The 21,903-nt window shown below is 47.1% G+C and overlaps 1 protein-coding gene across 16 annotated transcripts in view; it reads left to right on the top strand.

The window, feature by feature from the left end:
* The window catches only part of FGFR2 (fibroblast growth factor receptor 2), a 101,019-nt gene that overhangs the window by 38,671 nt on the left and 40,445 nt on the right, over nucleotides 1-21,903 (top strand). For all 16 annotated transcript variants that reach the window (XM_036110999.2, XM_036111001.2, XM_036111000.2 and 13 more), the window contains one exon: nucleotides 9,866-9,989. In XM_036110999.2, the coding sequence (XP_035966892.1) occupies nucleotides 9,866-9,989 (124 nt within the window). The remainder of the gene's footprint in view (nucleotides 1-9,865; nucleotides 9,990-21,903) is intronic.

Consider the following 21,903-nt stretch of genomic DNA (forward strand, 5'->3'; position numbering starts at 1 on the left):
GGATAGCATGAGTCCGTGAGTCGGTGCATTGGTTACTTATTACTGTGTAACAAATTCCCCCAAGGTGCAGTAGCTTTAAACAACATTTTTTATCACAGTTTTCCAGGTGTGGCTTAGTTGGGCCTTCCATGGCGAGGTCTCTTATAGGACTAAGATTTCGGTTATGTCTGGAGTCTCATTTGTAGGATCAGCTGTGGGGAAGGACCTGCTCCCAGTCTCATTCCCGGGGTTGTCAGACTCACTTCTTTGCAGGTTGTTGGGCTGAGGGCCTCAGTTCCTCACTGGCTATGGGCTGGAGGCTGCCCTCAGTTCCTTGCCCCGTAGGCCTCTTCATGTGGTAGCTGGCCCCCCTCAGGGAGAGCGGACAAGAAGAAGTAGCGTGTGAAGAAGAAAGGAGTCACAGCCTTTGGTAACCTGATCATGGATGTGACCTCTGACCACCTTGGCTGTTTTCTGTTATTCAGCAGATCATTAGGGGAGGAGATGAATTCCCCAAGGGCATGGACATCAGGAGACCTAGGATCAGCGGGAGCCATCTGGGCAACCTGCAGGGGGACACTCTAGACTGGACCCTAGGTTCTGAAGAACCAGGTCAAAGAGGGTTTCTTGGTAGATGGACTTTTCTGCTACAGCTGTGTCCACGACACCCCGACGACACTTGAGAGGGCACGTGAGCCCCGACCTCATCACTGCTGTGGTTCATTGGGCCTCCTCTCTACAAAAAAGTGCCCCGGAGCCCTTTCTGAAATACCCTACCCAATTCTCATCTTTAAAAGGGTTGTTTTCTTCTACAAAAATGGTTGACTTTGTGTTAACATTTAAAAATATCCAGAAGCCAAAACCCAGAGGACAACGGGGAAAGCCTGGGAGTGAATTTCTAAGCGTGGACATGGGGCAATTTGCATGTGCGACAGGTGTGAGGTTTATCTGCTGCGAGGTGGATGCCTTGGAAGCTGTGGAAATAGACATGCTTGGCCTGTCTTCCATGACTCCTGCTTGCCTGCTTGTTGGTGGGAGCAGAAGGCAGGAGGGTGCTTTGTCTCTTTGCTCTGAGGTCAGTACTTACACCAGGCACCGTGAGATGGGAAGGTTGGCTTGCTTTTTTTGTAAAGGCTGATAAGACAAAGATTTCCTTAGGTGGGTGCTGGTTGGAAAGGAGGAGTTAAAACGACTTACAGTTGTGGCCCTGGGGATTGTTCAAACCACCGAATGCTCTCCGGGAACATAAATGATGCAGTTCCAATGATTTCATTTCAATACAACCAAAGTATAAGAGTGGTGGTCAAAATCCTGGCGGTTAACGAGTTTCCTCATTTAAGACAGCCTTGGAAAAAAGTAAAAAGAGTTGATGAGCCTCCAGAAACTCGTGGTCTCAAAATAAATAGGACCAACATCATTATTATGGGTAAGGAGCTTTTTGCAAATCTGAATTAGTGATTATAAATGCGCTAGAAGACTAAGGGTGCCTGATGAGGAAATACTGCTTGATTTTTAGCAGGTGCAGTTCAGTTTTAATCACCGAGGGCAACATTCCACTAACCGAAGAGCGCCTGGGTTCTAAAAGCAAAGCGGGGGAACCTTTCGCAGAGTACCTTTAACCTGTTCGCGTGGAGGCCCAGACCAAAGGATTTTTTGTCGTTTCATGTTGGAGCCATTTCTGGAGTGAAAGAGAGTGGGGATTTGAGTGCATGGGAACACAAATTCTGAAGGCTATTTTGCCTACAGGGTGCCTGGCTGGCTTAGTTGGTAGAGCATGTAATGCTTGATTGGGGGTGTGGGTTCGAGGCCCACATTGAGTGTAAAGATTCCTTAAAAAACAAGATCTTGAAAAAAGATAAAGTACATTTTGCTGTTAAAAAAAAAAGATCAAGGAGGGGGGAGAGCATTGGAACCTTTGGAAGGTGGTGTGCTGGCTGGCGGTGAGGCGGGCACATTTCTGGTCCTGTTGGACTTCCTCTGGAGAAGAGACCGTGGCCATGTCTGAGCGCCCTGGGCTGTGGTGGGGGTGTCAGTCCATCAAGCGCAAAGGTGGTCGACCTGGGTTGAGTAAGGAGTTTTCACAGCAGTTGTGGTGTAGGACGTTGATTTGGGGGATACTGGTTCCTTCAGGAATTCCGTCGAGCCCCACGGGCTTCTGGGATTTGAAAGGGAAAGAGATCTCTCATCTCCTGGGAAAACATAGTTACCTACAGCATAAGCCTTGCTAATGATGTGTTAGACGCACTCCAGGCCCCCAGGTCATGAAGTCCTGGGTGGTCACAGAGGCTGGCAGCCCCACCCGCACCACGAGTCCAAGCCCCCTGGCTGGTGCTTCTCCAACATTCGGCCTGAGAGAATCCCCCCCAAAGCAGAGACCCCATTGACACGCGGACAGCCCCATGTCCAAATGTCCCTCTCCCCTGACTCCCATCCCTTTGCCACCGTATATAACGAAGAAGCGAAGTGTCAAGTTTTCCAAGATGTATTTTTCCAGAAAGCAAGACCTGAAAGTTTCCACAAACAAATGTGTGTTATTTCTGTGATTTTTTTTTTTCTTGATAAATCTCATTCCATAAACCATGGTCGCTCTGTCTGCCTAGCTCAGCTGTCGGTCTAGCTGTTTCTACCTGTTTATGGATCAGGCACCTTGGCCCTCATCCACTGTGTTACAGCTTGTTTTGAAATGGTGGCCAGTGAAGGGCGAAGGGAACCCGAAAAAACCCAAAACAAAATCAAAGAGAATTACGAAATGGGACAGAAAGCTCCTTTTAATTAAAATGACCAAGAGAGCTCTTTGGTATGCTGTTGTTCAGTCTTATTTATCAAAGAACTCATGCTGAGCCTTCCTTAGGTGATTTAAGAGTCATATTATTGTTTTTCTTAGTATGTGGGCAAAGGCTGGGTGGATGTTATTATTTATGGTGATAAAGGTTGACCTGAAGCATAACTATATCTCCCTAATTGTACTCCTGCCTGGGCTCTTTCATCAGTCTTGACTGTGGGCAAGTTGTTGAAGCTCTTCTTTTAGGTCACCTATCCTTAAAATGAAGTTTGAATGGATAGTCTTGAACATCTGATCCCTTCCAACTGTGATTTAGTAGCATAACCACCAACCATTTTTTTTATCCTAAACAATAGCACAGATCTTTTTTTTTTTTAGGACGAGGTTACCAAAAGGCTAGATATTTCAAAGGGCTCTGAACAGTAATTACCATTTTATGCAGAAACCAAGAAGACCAAGGTAATTAATAGACCACCTCAGTTCCCGACTTCATTCCTAGGTAGTGTCTCAAGCGTAGAGGGGAAGAGTATTCTTAAAAACTGCCTTTCATGCCACTTAGTAACTGCCAAAGAACCAAGAGAGATCACAGGATCCAGCACTCCCCTCCATCTGGCTGGGGGACGGGCACAAGAGGACATGGCCTCAGGCCTCCTGGAGGGGAGAACTCCTGTGGACCCCTGAGCAGGGTGAAGCATCACCTGCTCTGGACTGTCAGTTTCCTGGTATGTTTCAGGCCCAAGACAAGATGAGGTAAAACCTGTTTTCTCATAATCACAACTAAACTGGTGGTTTTGCTGGGTAGGTTCATTAGGTTTACATTTTCCAGGTTACTTAGGTGTCGTATTAGAGACTTTTGATTAAATGTTATGCTTAATCCCAAAGTACGTTTCTTTGGAAAAATCACGACTAATGTCCTTCTTCATACATTTATATTTTGCTGAGCTCTTTCTCAGCCAAGGCATTTCAGCTTTCATCCCAGATCGGGCTGTCTGTGATGAGGAAGCAGGTGTATGTGGCCATCAGCCAGCGTGCAGTGACTGCTCACCCGTGTCACTGCCCTGGGTCCCCTGTGCCGCCCAAAGAGGGGGACTGTTATTTCGCCCCTTTTATAGATGAGACTTGTCACGTGGCGCCTTGGTGGCAGAGCTGCCATTTGGACCCAGGTGGTTTTCCTCCAAAGTTCATGCTCTTACTAAACTGCTTTCTTCAAATGTGGTTCCGTGTTTTTATAAAAAACACTTGAAAAATCAGAAACACGGAGGTAGTAAGGGCATCCCAAGAACATGTAAGTATCAGTCAGCCCAAGGTATACTGTTGAGAGCAACGTTGGGCATCGGATCCGTGGGATTTTTCAAAATTGTGGTAAAATATACAGAATATAAAATTTGTCATTTATTTTTCATCACCCCAAACAGAAACTGTGTATCCGTTAAGTAATAATTCTCCATTCCTCTTTCCTGCCCCCCCACCCCCCAGGCCCTAGTAACCTCTAATCTTTCTGTCTCTCCATTTGCCTGTTGTAGGTACTTCGTGTAAGTGGAATCATAGGATATTTGTCCCTCTCTCTGGGTTCGGATATGTTGTTATTGCTTTTTAGGGCTGGATAATAATCCATTATATGGATAGGCCCCATTTTGTGTATCCGTTCATCTGTTGATGGGCCCTTGGGATGTTTCCACCTTTTGGCTCTTGTGAATGAAGCAGCTTTGAACATGGCGTGCTCAAGTATCTGTTTGAGTCCTTGCTTGCGGTTCCTTTGGGTATAAACTGAGCAGTGCGATTGCTGGGTCATCTGGTGATTCTTCATTCAGCTTTTTGAGGAAGGTCATAAGATTTTTAAAGAGTGAAATTCGAAAGGCAGTGACCCTGCTGTCAGTCGGCCCCCAGAGTGCCTTTCTGAGCCCCTTCCAGTGTCTGAGGACAGCCTTGCATTTTCTAATTTTCTCCTCCCTGCCCTGGGAGATCCATGCACTGTTCACGGACTGGAGGGAAAGAGTTGCTGAAGTTGCGTGCTAGGTGGGATCAGAGCTTGCCTCGCCCTGTTCTCTGGACACCTCCTGAAAAGCAAACTTCAGGAGTTATTAATCAGGCATTTGCCTCCACATCTGCGTGGTGATAAGCAGCAGTGAGGGCCACAGCCCTTGACACGTGGAAGCTCAGTTTGTGCACACCTCCAGAGGCCTGGCTCAGAGACCCAAGGAACCTGCCGGAAAAGGGGGTCTGGCATGGGATAGTAAGGCTCTGTGCATCCTAATGACACTTGGCTTACGGTGAGTTGTAGTTCATGGGCTGCCTTTGTGAAGGCCGGGGTTCAAAGGGATTGCTGCCTTTCCCCATAAACTGGGCCCTGCTACGGGTGGAAGGAAGCGTTGGGGGTATTGGCCATCACATGGACACAGTATTCATTGACTTGACATAGAGCAAAACTTTCCATCCAGCTTCTGGTTGCTTATTCTGCTTGTTATCGAACACCTAGCTATTTGGAAATGTCCAGATTTTTTTTTTTTTTTTTTTTTTCAATGTGGAAACCAAACATCCAGGTGACGGCCTGGGTCTCTGGCCTTTCACCTTTCCCCTAGGTGTTTCGGTATCGTAACAGACTAAATCTACATTCCCAGTTGTCACCTGAAGATAGCTGCGGCTTTAAACATGCACCTCGGAAGACCTAGGTAGCAGAGGAATTCTGAAAAAACCTGTCTGGGCCATCTTTTGTCTTTGTGACCACGGGCGTGGAATGTTTGTGGAATCCACTTTTTTGTATTAGGAGTAAAAGAGTTTAGGCCATTAGCTTCAGTCTGCTTTGTTTCAGTATGGAAATGTTATTTTTACAAGTCTTTAGCGAACATAGTTTTGAAGCCTCATGCTCTCTAATTCTGTTCCTTGGCAGACGAAAAATAATGATGAATTCCACAAAGATTTGGCCACGGGCAGGAATGAGAAGAAAGGATTGTGCGTGTGTCTGCTGGTGCAGGATTTCTGTCCTCCCCAGCGCTGTCGCTCAGGCTGCCAGAGACTTACAGCCGCGGTGGTTTTGCAACAGAGCAGCTACCACTGAAGGGGGAGGCGGGGGGGAGCGGTTTTATTTCACTTTGTGGGTCAAATGTCTGCGATTTCGGTTTAAATTTGAAAAGCGAAAATGAGAAAAAAGTCAGCAACGTGCATAACTCCACTTAATTGTACAAAACGTACAGCTAACAATTTAGTACCTTTTCATTCTGATTTTAGCTGTGTTTATACAGTCGTGCTTATAGGTTTATAGGTTCAGGGCTATACTGTAGGCACTTGTAGGGTTGTGGGCGCGTGCGTGTGTATTTCTGTGCAATGGAATCCTGAATATACATAGTTTTATCCCACCTCCCTTTTTTCCCCCCTATTTATCAGTAACTGTTCATGATATCTTACCTGGTCCGAACTTAAGAATACCTCATTCTTTTTAGTGACCGTATGCTATTTTGTTGGAATGAATTAACTATACGTTAGTTCGTATAGGATGAACTGTGTATTATTAATGACTCTCTTCCTGATGGATTCAGTTTTGCTGTTACGAACGGTGCTCGAAGCAACAGTCTTGTTCATGTGCCTTGAAGTCATCCTACTGTTTTCTGTGTAGGCTAGATTTCTAGAAGTGGAATTAACTGGGTAAAAAGAAAAAAATGTGCTGCTAATTTTAATAGGCACTGCCAGATTATTTTACAGAAAGATTTTTCTCCATGTTCCTGTTCTCAGTTTGAGCCTCTCTTTCCCTCCACCCTCACTAAGTACTCCGTGAGGTGGCTCTTCCTAATTTTTGTTAATCAGCTGACGAATAACAGTGTCTCGTTATTGTTTTAATTTGCATTTCCCTGATTGTTAATGAGGTTAAGCGTCTTTTCATATGTTTTTTGGGTATTTACATTCCCTTTTCTGTGAAAGTAGAGATGTACATTTGATCTAACTGGCCGAAGAATGGTAGCTCTAAAAAGATGAGGAATATTAGAAAAACAGGGTGAAGAGGACATCTGACATTTTTGTTGGAAGGGTAGTGTCTTTAGGTTGACCCTGAATCAGGGTATAGAATTGAAGTGCTTAGAAAAGAAACACAAAAGTCTTTGTGCCTTTGCTCCCCATCTTGATAGAGTTACTGTTTGTCCTCTCTCGGCTTGTCATTAAGCAACCACTAATTAATGGTAGGATATCCCCTATGAAAGTGTCAGACGTTCCCACTTTTGGCAGCTTCTAAGGGCGTCCATTTGGAAGATGCCACAGCTCATAAAATTTGGGATTGATGGTATGTCAAGGAATCAAATACTGGAGCAATGGTGTAAGAAAATAAAAATTAACCGCCCTGCATGGGGCACTATTGATTGAGTACCAAGGTCTCGGAAAGGGCAGAAGCACCTTGTCTGGTCAGTGTGTTTCTCATTGTGAAAGCATTTGATAAATGTTAACTTGTTAATATTTGTCGTGCATCTCCAGGAAGTAAATATTCAGGGAGCACATGCTCTTGAAGGGGGATCTTACGTGGAATGCCATAGCCCCGACGAGAGACTGGATCTGACCATATGCCCGGGGGTTAAAAACGGCAGTGGTATGCCGAGCTGCATATGCCAAGATTTAATGTCTTGGGCAGAGGCAGACGATGCCCTCCCTGTGCAGTTCAGGTTCAGCTCCATTTGGAATGTGCTGTGTGCCAAATCTGGATCCAGGCGCAAGAAAGACATTGACAGTTTGGACGGGGTCCAGAGACAGGCACTAGTCATGATTAAGGGCTTATGGGCATGACATTTGAGCGGGGGCTCAAAGAACTGAATATTTACAGCAGGGCTAAATGCTGGATTACGTGGCTTGGTGACGTTAGGGCCTATGGCTTCATCCCCAAGTTACCCTCCGTGTGATTAGTCCTTCAGAGTCCAGGAAAGTCCCATTTCTGATACCCCCTGAGAGTTTGGGGAGAGGGAGGGTCTCCGTGGGGGCCCATCTGCCTCACGTTAAGTCAAGGAGTTAGTACTGGAGTCTTCCATGCTCTTTAGCACACAGCTCCAGGGTTAACACCCAGGGGGCCAGGAGTTGGGTAGAGCATTCTCATTGCCCTGGAAAACTTAGCAACCGCCTCTTCTCCTTCATAGCGTTCCCTCTATACACCGTGCATGGAAGGCCTATCCCTCCTAAGAGGATACCTAGCCTCTTGCTTGGGTTCTCCTATAAGTCTATGGCCCAGCCAAGAGCAGAAGGCAGGTCTTCTCCAGTGGAGGAGACAGACTCTCTCCACTGGGGTCCGGTGCCTTCAGATTCATTTTACCGCCAGACTCTTCGCCTGGGACAGTGAGAATGAATATCCCCTCATCAGCTCCATGACAGTAGATTGAAAGAGTCTTCAGGGTTATACAGGGGAGTTGGTGGGAGGGCAGCAGCTAGAACAGAGGCACTGTCTGCCTAGAACTCACTCTTACTTCAGTGCTTGTGCTTGGTGAGGACGAGTCCAGCCCTCACCCGCGGGATCCTGCACGAGACTGTCCGTGATGAGCAGTGGGCTCGTTTTTGAACTCCGCTTCAGTAGCTGCTCTCAGAGAGTGGCTTGCAACAATGCTCAACATCTGATGTGACCCGCGTTGGGTGCGGACAGACTCTGATAGCCTCTTACCTCTGTTGGCGCTGCTTTTCAAAGTGGACAGCTGCTCCGCCCTCCTGTTTTTATGATGGAGCATTCATGAGATGATTTTCTTTATTCTCTAGTTCCTTGACTCACTCGTGTGCTTGCAGAGGCTCTGCGGGTATTATCGGTTTTTTATGTGATTAAGGCAGAAAACACTTGCGGTGCTCAGGGAATCATTCAGAAGGTCAGTTGAAATTCCTGAAATCATAGTTAAGACTGGTAGGGCCCTGGCTTTTTATTTATTTATTTTTTTCTCCATGTCTTTAGAGTGCCTGGCCCAAAATACCTTTACAACATGATTTGGATTTGGAGAAAAAGGTTAAAGCCTTGAACCTGCAAGATAAAATCTGCATTTTATAAAAAAGATTTTATTTATTTGACACAGAGAGAGAGAGAGAGAGAGATGGAGAGCATAAGCAGGGGGAGGGGCAGAGGGAGAGGGAGGAGCAGGCTCCCGCCGAGCAGGGAGCCCGATGTGGGATTCTGTCCCAGGACCCTGGGATCATGACCTGAGCCAAAGGCAGACGCTTAACTGACTGAGCCATCCAGGCGCCCCAATAAAATCTGTATTTTGGTCTTAGTAAGGAAAAGTCATGCTTGCTTGAAAGTTTGAGTCGATGAAAATATTTTAAAAGCAAGGTGGGAATGTTAGAGTCTAGTCTGTTTGCATGTTGACAGAACTGTGGGTAGGAATCACAATAGCTTATTTTCACATGTGCTGCTTATCTTTGAAAAGTCTCAAGGAGTTTGTAAGCAGATGGATATACAACTTAGGTTTCCTGAGGATTCATTGCTCCCATATTTGGAATTCTGGGTATGTCTCTCAGGAGTATATAGCATCTATTTGGCCACTGCCAGAGATGGGGGCGGGCAAACATGTGTTCCCAGTTGAAACCTCTTGAGACTTCCAGACAGCATCTGAGGGCCGTGGGGAAAGAAACTGGAAGGCTCCGGGAACAATGGAGAATCTAGCTTGTGGGCTCCTCGGGAGAATCGCATTAGCTAAGGAGGGATGGAGCGCTCAGAGCAGGGCCTGACATATAGTAAGTGCGCATTGGCGTTGGCCCTAAATGGTCCGGGGGTGCCGTGGGGCCTGAGGGTTCCTAGTGGATGAGCAGCCTTTCAGCCCCTCTCCTCTGGGGCACCGATAGGGTCGCAGGCTAATGTGCAGGTTCCCCCGGCCATTTGGTAGCTCCTGGAGGAACCCTCACACCACGACAGTGACAGACCCACCCCGCACACTTGCAGATCTGAACACGTCCATATTCCCGTTGCTAGACATTCACCTTGATGGTAATGATTGTTTTCATTTGTCTCCATTCTGAGTCCTTACTATGAGGGAAATGTAGAATTCAGGTGATTCTTCTCTACCTTCCTTGTCTCCCTCAACTTCTTTCTAAATCAAGAAAGCAAAGTGCCTGGTATTCTGTGCTAAGACTGTTAAATAAGCACCTTTACTTTGATCTTTTCAGGTGCGAAACCAGCATTGGAGCCTTATTATGGAGAGCGTGGTCCCGTCCGACAAAGGAAATTACACCTGTGTGGTAGAGAACGAGTACGGCTCCATCAATCACACATACCACCTCGATGTTGTTGGTGAGTGTGCTTCTTGCCATCATGACATCATGAAAACGAGTCCTGTTTCTCCCCATGGTTTAGGGAGAGTTGGTGCATTCTCCTTCTTTCTAAATACACGCTGTCGTTGGAGAAGGGTTCTTCTATCATTTGACAGTGTGCTGTTTCCTGATGAGCCATGTTTTACATATTTTGTGTGATCCTCTTGGTTCCCTTGCATCTTGTGCAAAATGGACATAGTAGGAAAGGTGTTGACATTCTGGAAGCTGAGATTACTTTGAAGAATGTTAGTGTGTTCAGGGAAAGGGTACAGATACGCTCTAGGAGGACTTTTAAAGTTTTATTTATTTTAGAGAGAGAGCAAGAGCGAGCGCAGGAGGTGGAAGGGCAGAGGGAGAGAGAGGATCTCGAGCAGACTCCATGCTGAGTGTAGAGCCCGGTGCAGGGCTCGATGCCAGGACCCTGACATCACGACCTGAGCTGAAACCAAGAGTCGGATGCTTAACCGACTGAGCCACCCAGGTGCCCCTAGAACTTTGTTTTTAAAAGAGAGGCACATGATCTAAAGAAGGGCCATTGTATTATGCCGGCTGAAGAGTAAAGGAAAAGGTATGACGATGAGTGAGCTGATAGCTGGCTGGGGCAGGTCAGGGTCAAGGTGCCCTTCACTTGCATCAGGAGAAAGTCATTCGGTATTGTAGGTTCAGCGTTTGTTCCTAGAAACGATTTCTTCTGTGAAAAGGGAACTGTGTATGGGCTTGTAAATCTCTTAAGTGCTCAGATAGGTAGGCTATTTTAATTAAATATCTTAAGACCATGAGCCTGTTGTCCTGGAACTCAAATTTCTTCCCGTCTTGCCTGTTGTGATGGGTTGTGTTGTAACTGATGAGGAAATAGGGTTTCTCTGTCTTGTTGGAGGACTGGAGATGCCGAGGATGGGTGTCATTGCTGCAGGGATGGTGGGCTAAGATCTTTTCTTTGTGTGATCCATCTTTTCTCTGTCTTGTCATCTACCTGGACTCTCAGGATCACCACCTGGCCTGAGTCCTGGCTGAGGGTCAGCTAACCAGTTTGCCCTTCTCTTGTGGATTGCTGGCTCCTGCAAAAGGTCTCAACTCCAGGCTCTCTCTGATGGATTTTGCCTTAAAGTGACCCTGTGTAACTCCACAGACTCATGCCCACCCTCTGTGTCTATGAACAAAGGCTTTCCTCCATCATTTCCTATGCATGTGTCCCTGGTATTATTTCATGTGTGGGCATTTCTTCTCCTTTAAGAAACTAGAAACTCTGAAGAAAGGCTCTGTAGCAATTTGAATTGCCCAAAGAACCATGAAAACACCTTCCAAAAGCTTGATTAACCAAATTACATAGATTTTGGTTTTTAGGTTAACTGAAAATGAAACAGAAAACCATTTTGATTTTCTATCAAATTAAAATAAATCCATAAGAAACTCTGCCTTAGCATGAGATAGTGTTTATTTCCACATGTATGTTAGAATTCAGTGAAAAAAGGTATTTGTGACATTTTATCTTTATTATTCAGAAGCCTTAATGTGAAATTTGGTAGCTTTTACGTAATGTAGATCCTGTGGACATTCATAAGAGATTGAGTTTCAGAACCCTCTTTTCTCACAGAGATATTTGGGGGAGGTTTTTTAGTGGGAATTACTGTGTACAGATATTTTATAGATCAAACAGAAAGAAGTAACACTCAAATATGAGAAGAGAGTGGTGAACATTTATTTTGGCATTGATGCGCCATAAATCTATTGATTAAGCACACAACGTGGAGTTCACGTTGGGCCTCCCATCTCCTGAATTTGACATGAGAGTGTTTCTATTTAAGGAAAGAAAGATTTGGGGCAAAAAGTTCTTCAGTACTTAATTTTGAAACTAAGTAGTTGTGTGAATAAAGTAATTGTGTTGTAGCAGTCCACGGGGGATTCTGGCTTTGCGTAGGTCCACAGATTGCTCACTGGGATTGGCTGGGGACCCGTCTAGGAATCAGGAGTCAGCTTGGCCACCTCAGCCATGGGCTCTCTCGCTCCTAGCAGGTTTTAGGTTGAGTTGTTATGTAAAACATTCAAAAGCCCCTCACCCCACCTCTCCTTTGAGCTTCTGGCAGCTCATCTCTGTGAAGCCCTGCAATCTCTCTTACAGTTTAGGGCTGGATTTGAATTGGGCTGCTGAATAATGGAATTGTGCTGTCTAATGTTAATCCCCTGGCAATCAGTCTTGTTGAAAAGAGCGTATGATTCAGTGGTGTAATGTAGAGGGAGCATAGAGCGTATGGAGTAATGCAGAGAAAGGCCTGATTATGTCACAAATTTGGGAGATTGCCCAGCCAAACGTGGGCCAATAATGACACAATGCTGGTTGGGAATATCCATTAAAGCTCAACCCCTAATAATTTTCCAAGCCTTGAACCTTCTTTATAAATAGAAGCCAAAAGTCAGTGGAGTATAAGACATTTTCAGGAAAGATGGAGGTGTGAAATACTCTCATCTTTGCTCAAAACCCCAGTAATTGCTTTGAGAAGCACTAATAAAGTAAGAATTGAGTCAGCTCGAGAGTCTCATGTAGACTTACGGGGTTGGCAGGCGGGCGTTCTGAACATCTCAGCAAGAGGCAACAAAAGGGATTCAGGCTTGAACAACGATTTTCTGGTGGCCCACAGTCCAAGTGTAATATACCGCCACGTGATGATAAGCTTCCAAGCTACAGCTGCGTCTCAGAAAAATCGGAGACTCTGTCCCAGTGAAAGTGAAGTCCTGTCCTCATTCACATTCTTCGAGGGTTTATTTTTGTTGCTATGATACATAGGTTTGCAGTTCAGATATTACGAAGCATCAAAATGGGCGAGATCTTTTTATTGAAATTCTTCCTCGGAAAGGCATTCCCATAAGCACTTTCACGTAAAAGCCGTGTAATTTAAGTGACATTCTTGTGTTCTGGAATTAAACAGCCAGCCATTGTTGTGTGTGAGGGAAATGCTCTCGTGTATGGGAGCCCTTTTAGGAGCCTTGCTTGATCCTCATTAAAATTGACACCATTACTTTTCAGCCATTTACTTGCGAGGGAAAATTAGCGCGAAGCTCCGCATCTTGGTAATTGTGACTCTCGGAAACCAGGCTCCCCTCACAGGGCTGGCTCCGGGAGGTGACGGGTCTTGGCCCTCGTTCATCAGCGAAATGAGGCTGAAGCACCGGGTTCTGACCGCCCTGCCGCCAAGAAGCCGCAACCTGGGACAGATCCCGTGACCTTGGGTTTCGCAGCCCTTGTGTGTGCGAATGAAGGAGCCGAGACCCATTTACGTCCGCGAAAGGCAGCCTGGTGGTGTGGAGAGAGCAGCAGGGCCCCGAGGGAGTTGTCACAAGTCCCTTAGCCTTTCCTGAGCCTCTCCGGCCTCATCGGGGGAGTTGGAATGATGGTACTTGCTCATTCCCGTGATGGTTGTGTCCGTTTCCTAGGGGCTGCTGTGACGAGCACAAACTGGATGGCTTAACACAATGGAAGGTGATTCCATCTCCGTTCTGGAAGCCGGACATTTGAAGTCAGGGTGTCAGCGGGGTTGGTTCCTTCTCGAGACTCTGAGGGGGCATCAGTTTCACGCCTCTCCCCAGCTTCTGGTGGCTGCTGGCCGCCCTCGGCTTGTGGACATGTCACTCTCGTCTCGGCCTCTGTCTTCCTGTGGCCTTCGTCTCTGCGTCTCAGATCTCCCCCTGTGTGTCGTCTACAGGGACACCTGTCGTTGGCTTGAGGGCCCGCCCTCCATCCAGGATGGTCTCATCTCAAGATCCTTAACTTAATTAGAAAGATCTTGTTTCCAAATAGGGCCACATTCATAGGTTCCAGGGGTGAGGACATGGACTTATCTTTTTTTGGGGGGGCCAAGTTCAACCCACTACAGTGGTTATGAGGAATCTGTTTGGGTTAACAGATAAAAACAAAAACAAAACCCCCCCACCAAATTGGCATCACGTGGCCAGCAACAAATGCTGGTTTTCTTCCTTCAAACCTGGACTTTCTGGAGAGTTAGAGGGCATTTTTATTTATTTTTATTTTTTTAAAAGATTTTATTTATTTGAGGGAGAGAGAGCATGAGAGAGAGCAGAGGGAGAGGGAGAAGCAGGCTGAGTGGGGAGCCTGACGCGGGGCTCGATCCCAGGACCCTGTGATCATGACCTGAGCCGAAGGCAGACGTTTAACCGACTGAGCCGCCCAGGCGCCCCTAGAAGGCATTTTTAATAGCTTTCATTAGACTCCATCAGAAGTTTTATTGAATAAACTGAATGCCATGTTGGGACCCACAGAAGGGGCCGGTGTCTGCCGTTCACGTGTCCTGCTGGGTTTATACCTTTGGTTAATGCAGTCGTCCCACGGCTGTCCCAGGACTGGTCCAGTTGCAGGATAGGATCGTGGTGTTTGAGAGCTCCAAGTTCCTGAAGGTGGCGTCCACCCTCACCTCCCACCCTGCTGATAGTTGAGGCGATGCGGGATTTATTTGCCAAGGACTTAAAAGAACTCCAGAGCGGGGGCCTCCATCTGGGTGTTCTGGAAACCTAGATTAATGCTCCATGCACTGCACATGGGGGTCTCGGTTTTAGGTGTCCTGTGGTGTGGACCAGCAGGGACCACTGCAAAACTCTGAAAAGGTGCTGCTGTTACCCCCACCCCATGTTCAAAACAACGAAGTGAGAGAGAGAGAGAGATGAAAGTGTTTAATGGACCAGTTGGTCCTCCTCGCTCATAGAGACCATCGGCTTTGATTTATGAACTTTTTCTCCCTTTGCATGTCCCAATTCTGCAATCCCAGAGACCATGAGATAAGTTTTGAGCTTTTCACATGGCGTTGGATACTTGCGGGGCAGAGTGCAGGGGAGTTTGGAAACAGTGCCTCTGGATTTGCTGAGGTCAGCCATGCCTTGTCATCTATCAGTCTGACTTTCTAGAGTTTTGTCCGCCCCTGGGACAAGAGCTGTAAGCTCCAGACAGGGTCTCAATGGATGGTTGGGAGCCAGTCAACGGCCAAGCACACCTCTGGCTGGGTGGGGGTCACTCAGGCCTCCTCACCAGCCCTGACTTGCTCAGCGCCAGAGCAGAATGGTGCTGTCGACTAGTCCTTGACATAAATCTGCTCTAACTGGGCTCCAGACATGATGGGACGGAGCCTGAAAGCACGAAGGAATCTGTCCTGGTGCTAACCCCCCTCCGGTGTGTGTTCAGGAGGAATGAAGAGTCTTTTATTCCAGGCACTGACTGATAAGCCTGGCTGTGGGGTTGACACCTGGCACTGAGCTTTTGGCAGCCCATCCCCAGCAGGAGAAGGAGAAATTGCATAAATTGTTTACTGCTCGGGGTAGCCTCTGTCCTGGGAGGACAAAGCCTCCAGTGTGATCTCTGAGCAGAAGAGGGACTGAGGCAAGTGAGAGTCCCTCAAGCCACACTTTTCCAGGGTGAATTTTGGACTCTTTTTTTGGGGGGGGGGGTTGGAACAAAGGAGCATTTAAGTAAATGAAGAAGTAGTGGCCTCGTTAATTGGTTGGTTTCTTACTGAAACTCAAAATTGGGTTCATTCCTGCTCACTTGCTCCTCATGGAAGACCCCTGTCTGTCCTCGTTTCCATCACACCCGGGCTTCTAGACAAAGCTTTTGTTTCTCTGTCTGATGAGGGGTGGCTGTCGTGGTAGGTAGCATAAACCACATGAAACCATACATCCAGAGATTTTTAACGCCTTAAACACTTGACTCTCATGTTCAAGAGTTGCCACACTCGTGCATTTCCCTGGCATCCACCAGCCTCAGCTCCACAGAGCCCCTGGCGGTTCTGAACTTGAAGCATCTCGACCTAGAGGCTTCTTGGCCAGGCCCCATTTGATTTTCCATCTTCATTTTCTTGCTGCCAACTAATTCTTTCCTTTTCTTGCTCTGGGTTTAAGACTTGGTGTGTTTACCCTGATATTGGTCCTGCATGCCAGCTCTGGAGTGGTGAAATCGCACCCCGGGGGAGATAGAAAGCCCCCCCCCTGCCCGTTGACAGTGGGTTGGGGTGCCACGCTCGGTCATAGGTCACAGCGAGCGCCTTAATAAGTAAGCTTGTTCAGTTACCATAGAATCCTGGAACTGGGCAGGGTTGTGTAGGAAGCAAAGTCCTGCGCTGCTTTTGTGGCCCCAGAGCCATTTCCCCCTTTCCTTCCCGACCAGGGCTACTGTGTCAACGCTCCCGGACTCCCCCGCTGCCTGGAGGCGCCCCTGGAGGTCCTTGTGGGAATTACATGGTGGAGGGCTTCACATTCCATTTCCAGCTTGGGCAGCTCCGTGGCCGTGGAAGGTGTGGAACCTCTGACCCTCAGTTCCCTTGTCTGTAAAGCTGGGGCGGGGGGAGGGGGGGGCAGAGCTTCTAAATAATAGAACCACGTGCTTGATTGTTAGTCACTATCCTTAAGTGGTCTCACACCTCCTCTTGGATCGTGAGGCACTCAGTGCAGCCCTGGTTAAAGGAGTGGTCTGTCCTCTTCGTTCTTCCAGGACAGAGATTTCAAAACTTCCTTTGAGCTACTGTTTAATGGGCTTTGGGTTACTACAGAGCAGAGTTTTATACCTGTTTCACAACAGGGATTCTGGGGGGCAAAAGCTGGTCAGTGGGTAGCTACGTCACTCCAAAGGTACTGACGGGCATGTGAGTGCTTTCCCGCAGGACCAAGACCAGCCGGAAGTTAGTCCTTCCAGGCACCGGGCAGGTGGTGTCTTGTGTGCTCGCTGCCGAGGTTGGAGCAGGCGCAAGCCAGCGTGGATGGGGCATGTTAGGACTTCGCAGCGTCAGCATTTTTGCCGTGTTCTCTGCAAGCCATCAGTTGCCCTCTGCCCCATAGTTGAGGAAGGAAGCCTTATTGATTGCTTTAGATTCTGGCTGGGGTCCCGGCCGAGGTGGCTGGGGAGAAGGCTAGGCTAATATTTGATCTCTTGTCTCATCTTTGGCATTGAGTCTATGGTGTGGGCAAAGAGGATGTGGAAGTGTCACAGAAAGTTACGGCCTTACAGCTTTTCGTAAGAAGACGGTCTCCTATACCTGGTGGTAGGATGGGTCGGGGCAGGGGGTGGGGAGAAAGCTGATGCTGTCCGAGCGTGGGTGAGTGGTCTCGGCATGAAGATCTAAGTGCACTGCTGGCAGTCACAGTGCCCAGGAATGGGCTAGAACTTCGTAAGAGCTCTGGCGGTGCGTGCCGAATTGGAATAATAGAAGAAAAGCAGTTTAACGGGTGACTTTGGTTTTTAAAGATTTTATTTATTTATTTGAGAGAGCGAGAGAGAGCGTGAGCAGGGGGAGGGGGAGGGGCAGGGGGAGAGGGAGAAGCAGACTCCCCGCTGAGCAGGGAGCCCGACATGGGGCTCGATCCCAGGACGCCCAGGATCATAACCTGGGCCAAAGGCAGACGCTTAACCACTGAGCCACCCAGGCACCCCTAATGCGTGAGTTCTATTTGGAGTTTGGTTCTTAGCACGGTGAGTTCTCAAGCGAGTCCTCTTCAGAACTTCTCTCCAAACACTTAATACAGCTTCGATTTCCAGTCACCTTTATAAACCAAAAGACCCCGGTTGGGAAGTATTAGGTCAACTGTCATTGAAGTGTCAATATAGAAATGCCATGAGCTTTCTTCACGTTTCAAATGATACCTCCACCAGAGTGCCTTTATGGCCGCCGCCTCCCTTAGGACGGGGGTGGCAGTCAGTTGACTGAGACACGGGCTCTGCCCTGTTGGAGTTCTCATGTCATGTCTCATGTCTTCTGTGCTCAGAAGACCCCAAAACTGCTACAGTGGGATGATGATAGATAGGGATGGAGGTTTCTGGAAGTTGCTAGAACTACTTTTTCTTTCTTTCTCCCAGAGCGTCCCCCTCAGAGGGTTCTTTCACACATAAGTATACAGACCAAGTAAGTGTACAAATAAGTATACAAATCAACAGGTCAGACTGTGCACCAGACCTATTTCCCCTCATATCAGGTTGAAAGTGATATTTTGCAAGACAGGTATTGGATATTGTTCCAGAAGGATCATTTGACAGTTGCGCCTTCTTTGAAAAAGGAAGTCCTCTTTTTTTTTTTGACAGAGTGCACTTGAGCAGGTTGGGGTTGGGTGAAGGGGCAGAGGAAGAGGGAGAGAGAATCTTTTTTGTTTGTTTTAAAGATTTTATTTATTTATTTATTTGAAAGAGCGAGAGAGACAGAATGAGAGAAGGAGAGTGAGAGAGAAGCAAGCTCCCTGCTGGGCAGGGAGCTCAACGTGGGGCTTGACCCCAGGACCCTGGGATCATGACCTGATCCGAAGACAGTTGCGTAACCAACTGAGCCACTCAGGCGCCCCAGGGAGAGAGAATCTTAAGCAGGCTCCACGCCCAGCACGGAGCCCAAAATGGGGCTCAGTCTCCCAACCCTGAGATCATGACCTGAGCCGAAATCAAGAGTTGGACATTTAACTGACTGAGCCACCCAGGCACCCCAAGGAAGTCCTCATTTTATTGGGTTCAGTATACACTCTGGACTGGGCCTGAAAAGTAAAAGATTCAGTCCTTTGCATTTTACGTTTTGGCCAATAGAAACAAGACCATTCTGGGTGTGAAACCATCAGCGAATGTTCAGTGGGGAGTAGGCTGGGTTGCAGGCTGGCTTGAGGCATCCCAGCAGGCTCAGACAGTGAGAAGTGGAGCCTCTCGTGAGCTGGGGGACTATCTGGACGCTTCTCTGTAGGTGACGCTGACAGCAAGGAGTATCGAGAATCACTTTTAGGTTCAGTGTCTGAGTTTGCCTCTAAGAAAACGAATGAGGTTTTACCATTTAACTTCTCATGTAGTTTGTACCAAAGGGAAGCATTTCTTGTTTGCTCAGATGGGCTGAAAGCTTTAACTTCTGCTTGAACCACCCCAGAAGCAAAATAAAGCTTCGAAGAGATTAGTGTGATAGATTTTTCTAGACTTCCTCTAGAATGAAGGCCTTTTCATGGTGGGAGTTGATTAACCTGTGAACATTATTTTTGTAGACCTCTTTCCATGTCTGTACATATCGATGATTTCATTCTTATTCGTGATCCATATGCTCTTCTGTCATGGATAGTATATAATTTATTTCATCATTCCCCCCCTGATTGGGTGTTTAGCTTGTTTTCCTGTTACAAAAGAGGCAAGTTTTGCACACACCTTTGTTGGCCACCTGGGTGACTCTTTTTCTGGGATGATTTCTAGAGCTGGACTAACTGGATCTCTTTGATGTCACTGAAACCTCTCCAACCTAAAGAGCTTCATTTTGGGTGCTGCTGTCTTTGGGGGCTCCCCAGTGATTTGATTTTGAGCTTCTCTGCAAATCATTTGAGAGAAGGCATTCTGATTTGGAGTTCAGCAGAAAGGTATGTTTCATTCCGGGACTTTGAAAAAACATCTCCAGCATGCTCTTTCCATGGAGGAAACCCAGCTATGCAGACACCAGCTGATAATCTTACATTCCTGAAAGATGTTGCACCCCCTATGGCGAATGGTGGGGTGCTGAGGCTCTGTGATATGGCTCCCAGCATGACCGCTCTCAGCTGTGTTTACCCCAGCGCCACTGGAGCGAGCCTGGGGAGACTGACGTCTGAGTTTTACATCAGCGTGAAAACCAAGCACAAGACAGGGAGGGCCCTTGTGCGGAGTCTTTGTGTCAGAACAGAGAAAAGCTCTCAGTAAACTCGACAAGGTAAATACACTTAACTAATTGAGAAGGCAGGTTTTCCATGACCCTAGAAATAGATCTTGTTCGCTCTTTGAGAGTAGTCGCCTTTGCCATGTCTCCCTTTAAAAAAAAAATGGTGGCTAAGTCTATATAGTCAATTTTGAATGTGCAATTTAGTGGCATGAAATATACATTCATATGGTTCTGCAACGATCACCACCGTCTATCCCCAGAACTTTCCATCGCCCCGAAGCCATGTCTCTCTTTAACTAAAGGAAGGGCATTTTTGAAACTCACTTGGACATAACTTTGTGGTCACCTAAGAGTCTTCAGTTCCGGTTTAACTTTTGAAGGCACAGAGCTCAGGGTATCGTAAACATGTGGGGTGTAAGTAACACACTGCCCGGCTTCGGTAATTTGCCCAAGAAGACCTAAATTGACACCCAGCTGGTAGAAGCCACTCAGCCCCCAGCCACATAATGCAGTCGATGACATTAATTAGGGAAGGCACTTTGCCTTCACCTGCTTCGGTCTTCCCAGGCTGCCCCGCCCCGGCGAGCACTTCACTCCACTCTCCACCTCATCGAGCAAGCACAAAGGAATTAGTGGTGTTTTGCTTCTAGCATTTCACATGGTGCAGCCTCCGTAAGTCACCGAGGGACTTCAGCACCAGAGGGGAGACCCTGTGGCTTTCCCCAAACAGGCCTGGTCTGCAGACTTTTTTGCTCTCTCTCTGCAGGAAAAATGTGTATGTTTTGGAGGAAGCTGGATCCCCACCCAGCCTGGTTCCGCAAGACTTTCAGGGTCAGATGTCCAGGCGGGTGGAAAATGAGGCTCAGCTAAGCTTGGGACAGAGAGAGAGAGAGCAACACACCAGTGACCTTCTACGAAAAGGCATTTTTCCTTTTTTTTAAGTTATTCTGGGTGCTCAGTACCCCAGGCCACTCCATCTGTTCTAGAAGATGACAAGTCAGAATACCAGCTACCGGTACTTGGGCTCTTTCTAAAAGAGTCCAATGTCTAAAAGAAAAGAGATCAGTCCTGCTGATCAATGCTGATTTCTAGAGGCTGGAGAAAAACGTAGGGAAAACAAAACTCAGAACCCAACTCGATCTCTCCTGACTGTGTTGAATGCATTAGGTAGAGTCTTGACAAGGCAATGAACTCATTCTACTAATTGTAATTAGTGTGAGGTCTTTGGCAGGTTATTGGGCTCCTCAGACTTCAGAGGGCTTTGATCGCCTCTTGCTAACTGGTTTAGTGCGTTTTTTCTGCAACAAAAGCAACCACTACCTACTCTTTAGAAAACAAGCGAGGCTGGGCTTTAGAAAAAGAATTCTCCGTTGTTTTCACTTGTCCTCCAAATCGTGTAGAACGTTCTTTCTCTATTCAGCCCCTTGGAGTTGCTAAGAAACTGCCATTTAAGAGGAGGGGTAATTAAATTTTGATTTCAATTTAAGGACAGAGCCGGCAAGGTTCTCTACACTCCTTACATGAATGGGTGCCCCAGAGCAGGGGACGTGCTGTTTCCAGATCAATACTGGGCACTGAGTGTGATTCGAGTCTCTGGGTGTTTTGCTGCCGAGAGAACAGCTTTGAAATGGTTCTTTGTGGCAAGCACTGCTGAACTTTTGGGGAGAAATACTCAGGAGACCAGTGTGTGCTGGGAAACCAGCAACTCTGGGCTTGATTAATTTATAGGTGTAATTTAAGAACCTGGTCTCCTTCTGATCCCCGGGATGCGTATTTACTGAGCCTGTAGGCATGAGGCCTCTCTGCTCTGTGGACGTTTTTTATGGCCTTTGCTATGTCAGAGCAAAAGTTGTAGATCTCTTATGAGCCAAGCATATTATTATGTCCAGAGGAGGACTGGCATGTTATAAAGTTTCAGTGGTCAATTAACAAAGATTTATTCTTTGTCACTCAGGTATTTTCTTTTTCTCAATAATTACCTCTTGGAACGAAGCAGGCTGTTTTCCGCCTGTTCTTTCTGATTGTGAGTCCCAGCGTCAGGGCCAGGACTTGGGAGGGTCAGTCTCGAAATTCAGACTCGTAGCTGCTGGGCCTTCTGCTTGAGGAAAGTGGACTCACTTGGAGCTCTTGACAAAAGGGAATGAGAGAGAGAGAGAGAGAACTCGTGGGGGAGAGCATGTATTTTTTATTTTTTATTTATTTATTTATTTTTTTTTTAAAAGATTTTATTTATTTATTCATGAGAGACAGAGAAGCAGAGGC

The sequence above is a fragment of the Halichoerus grypus genome, chromosome 7 (genome assembly GCF_964656455.1).
Source record: "Halichoerus grypus chromosome 7, mHalGry1.hap1.1, whole genome shotgun sequence".
Lineage (NCBI taxonomy): Eukaryota > Metazoa > Chordata > Mammalia > Carnivora > Phocidae > Halichoerus > Halichoerus grypus.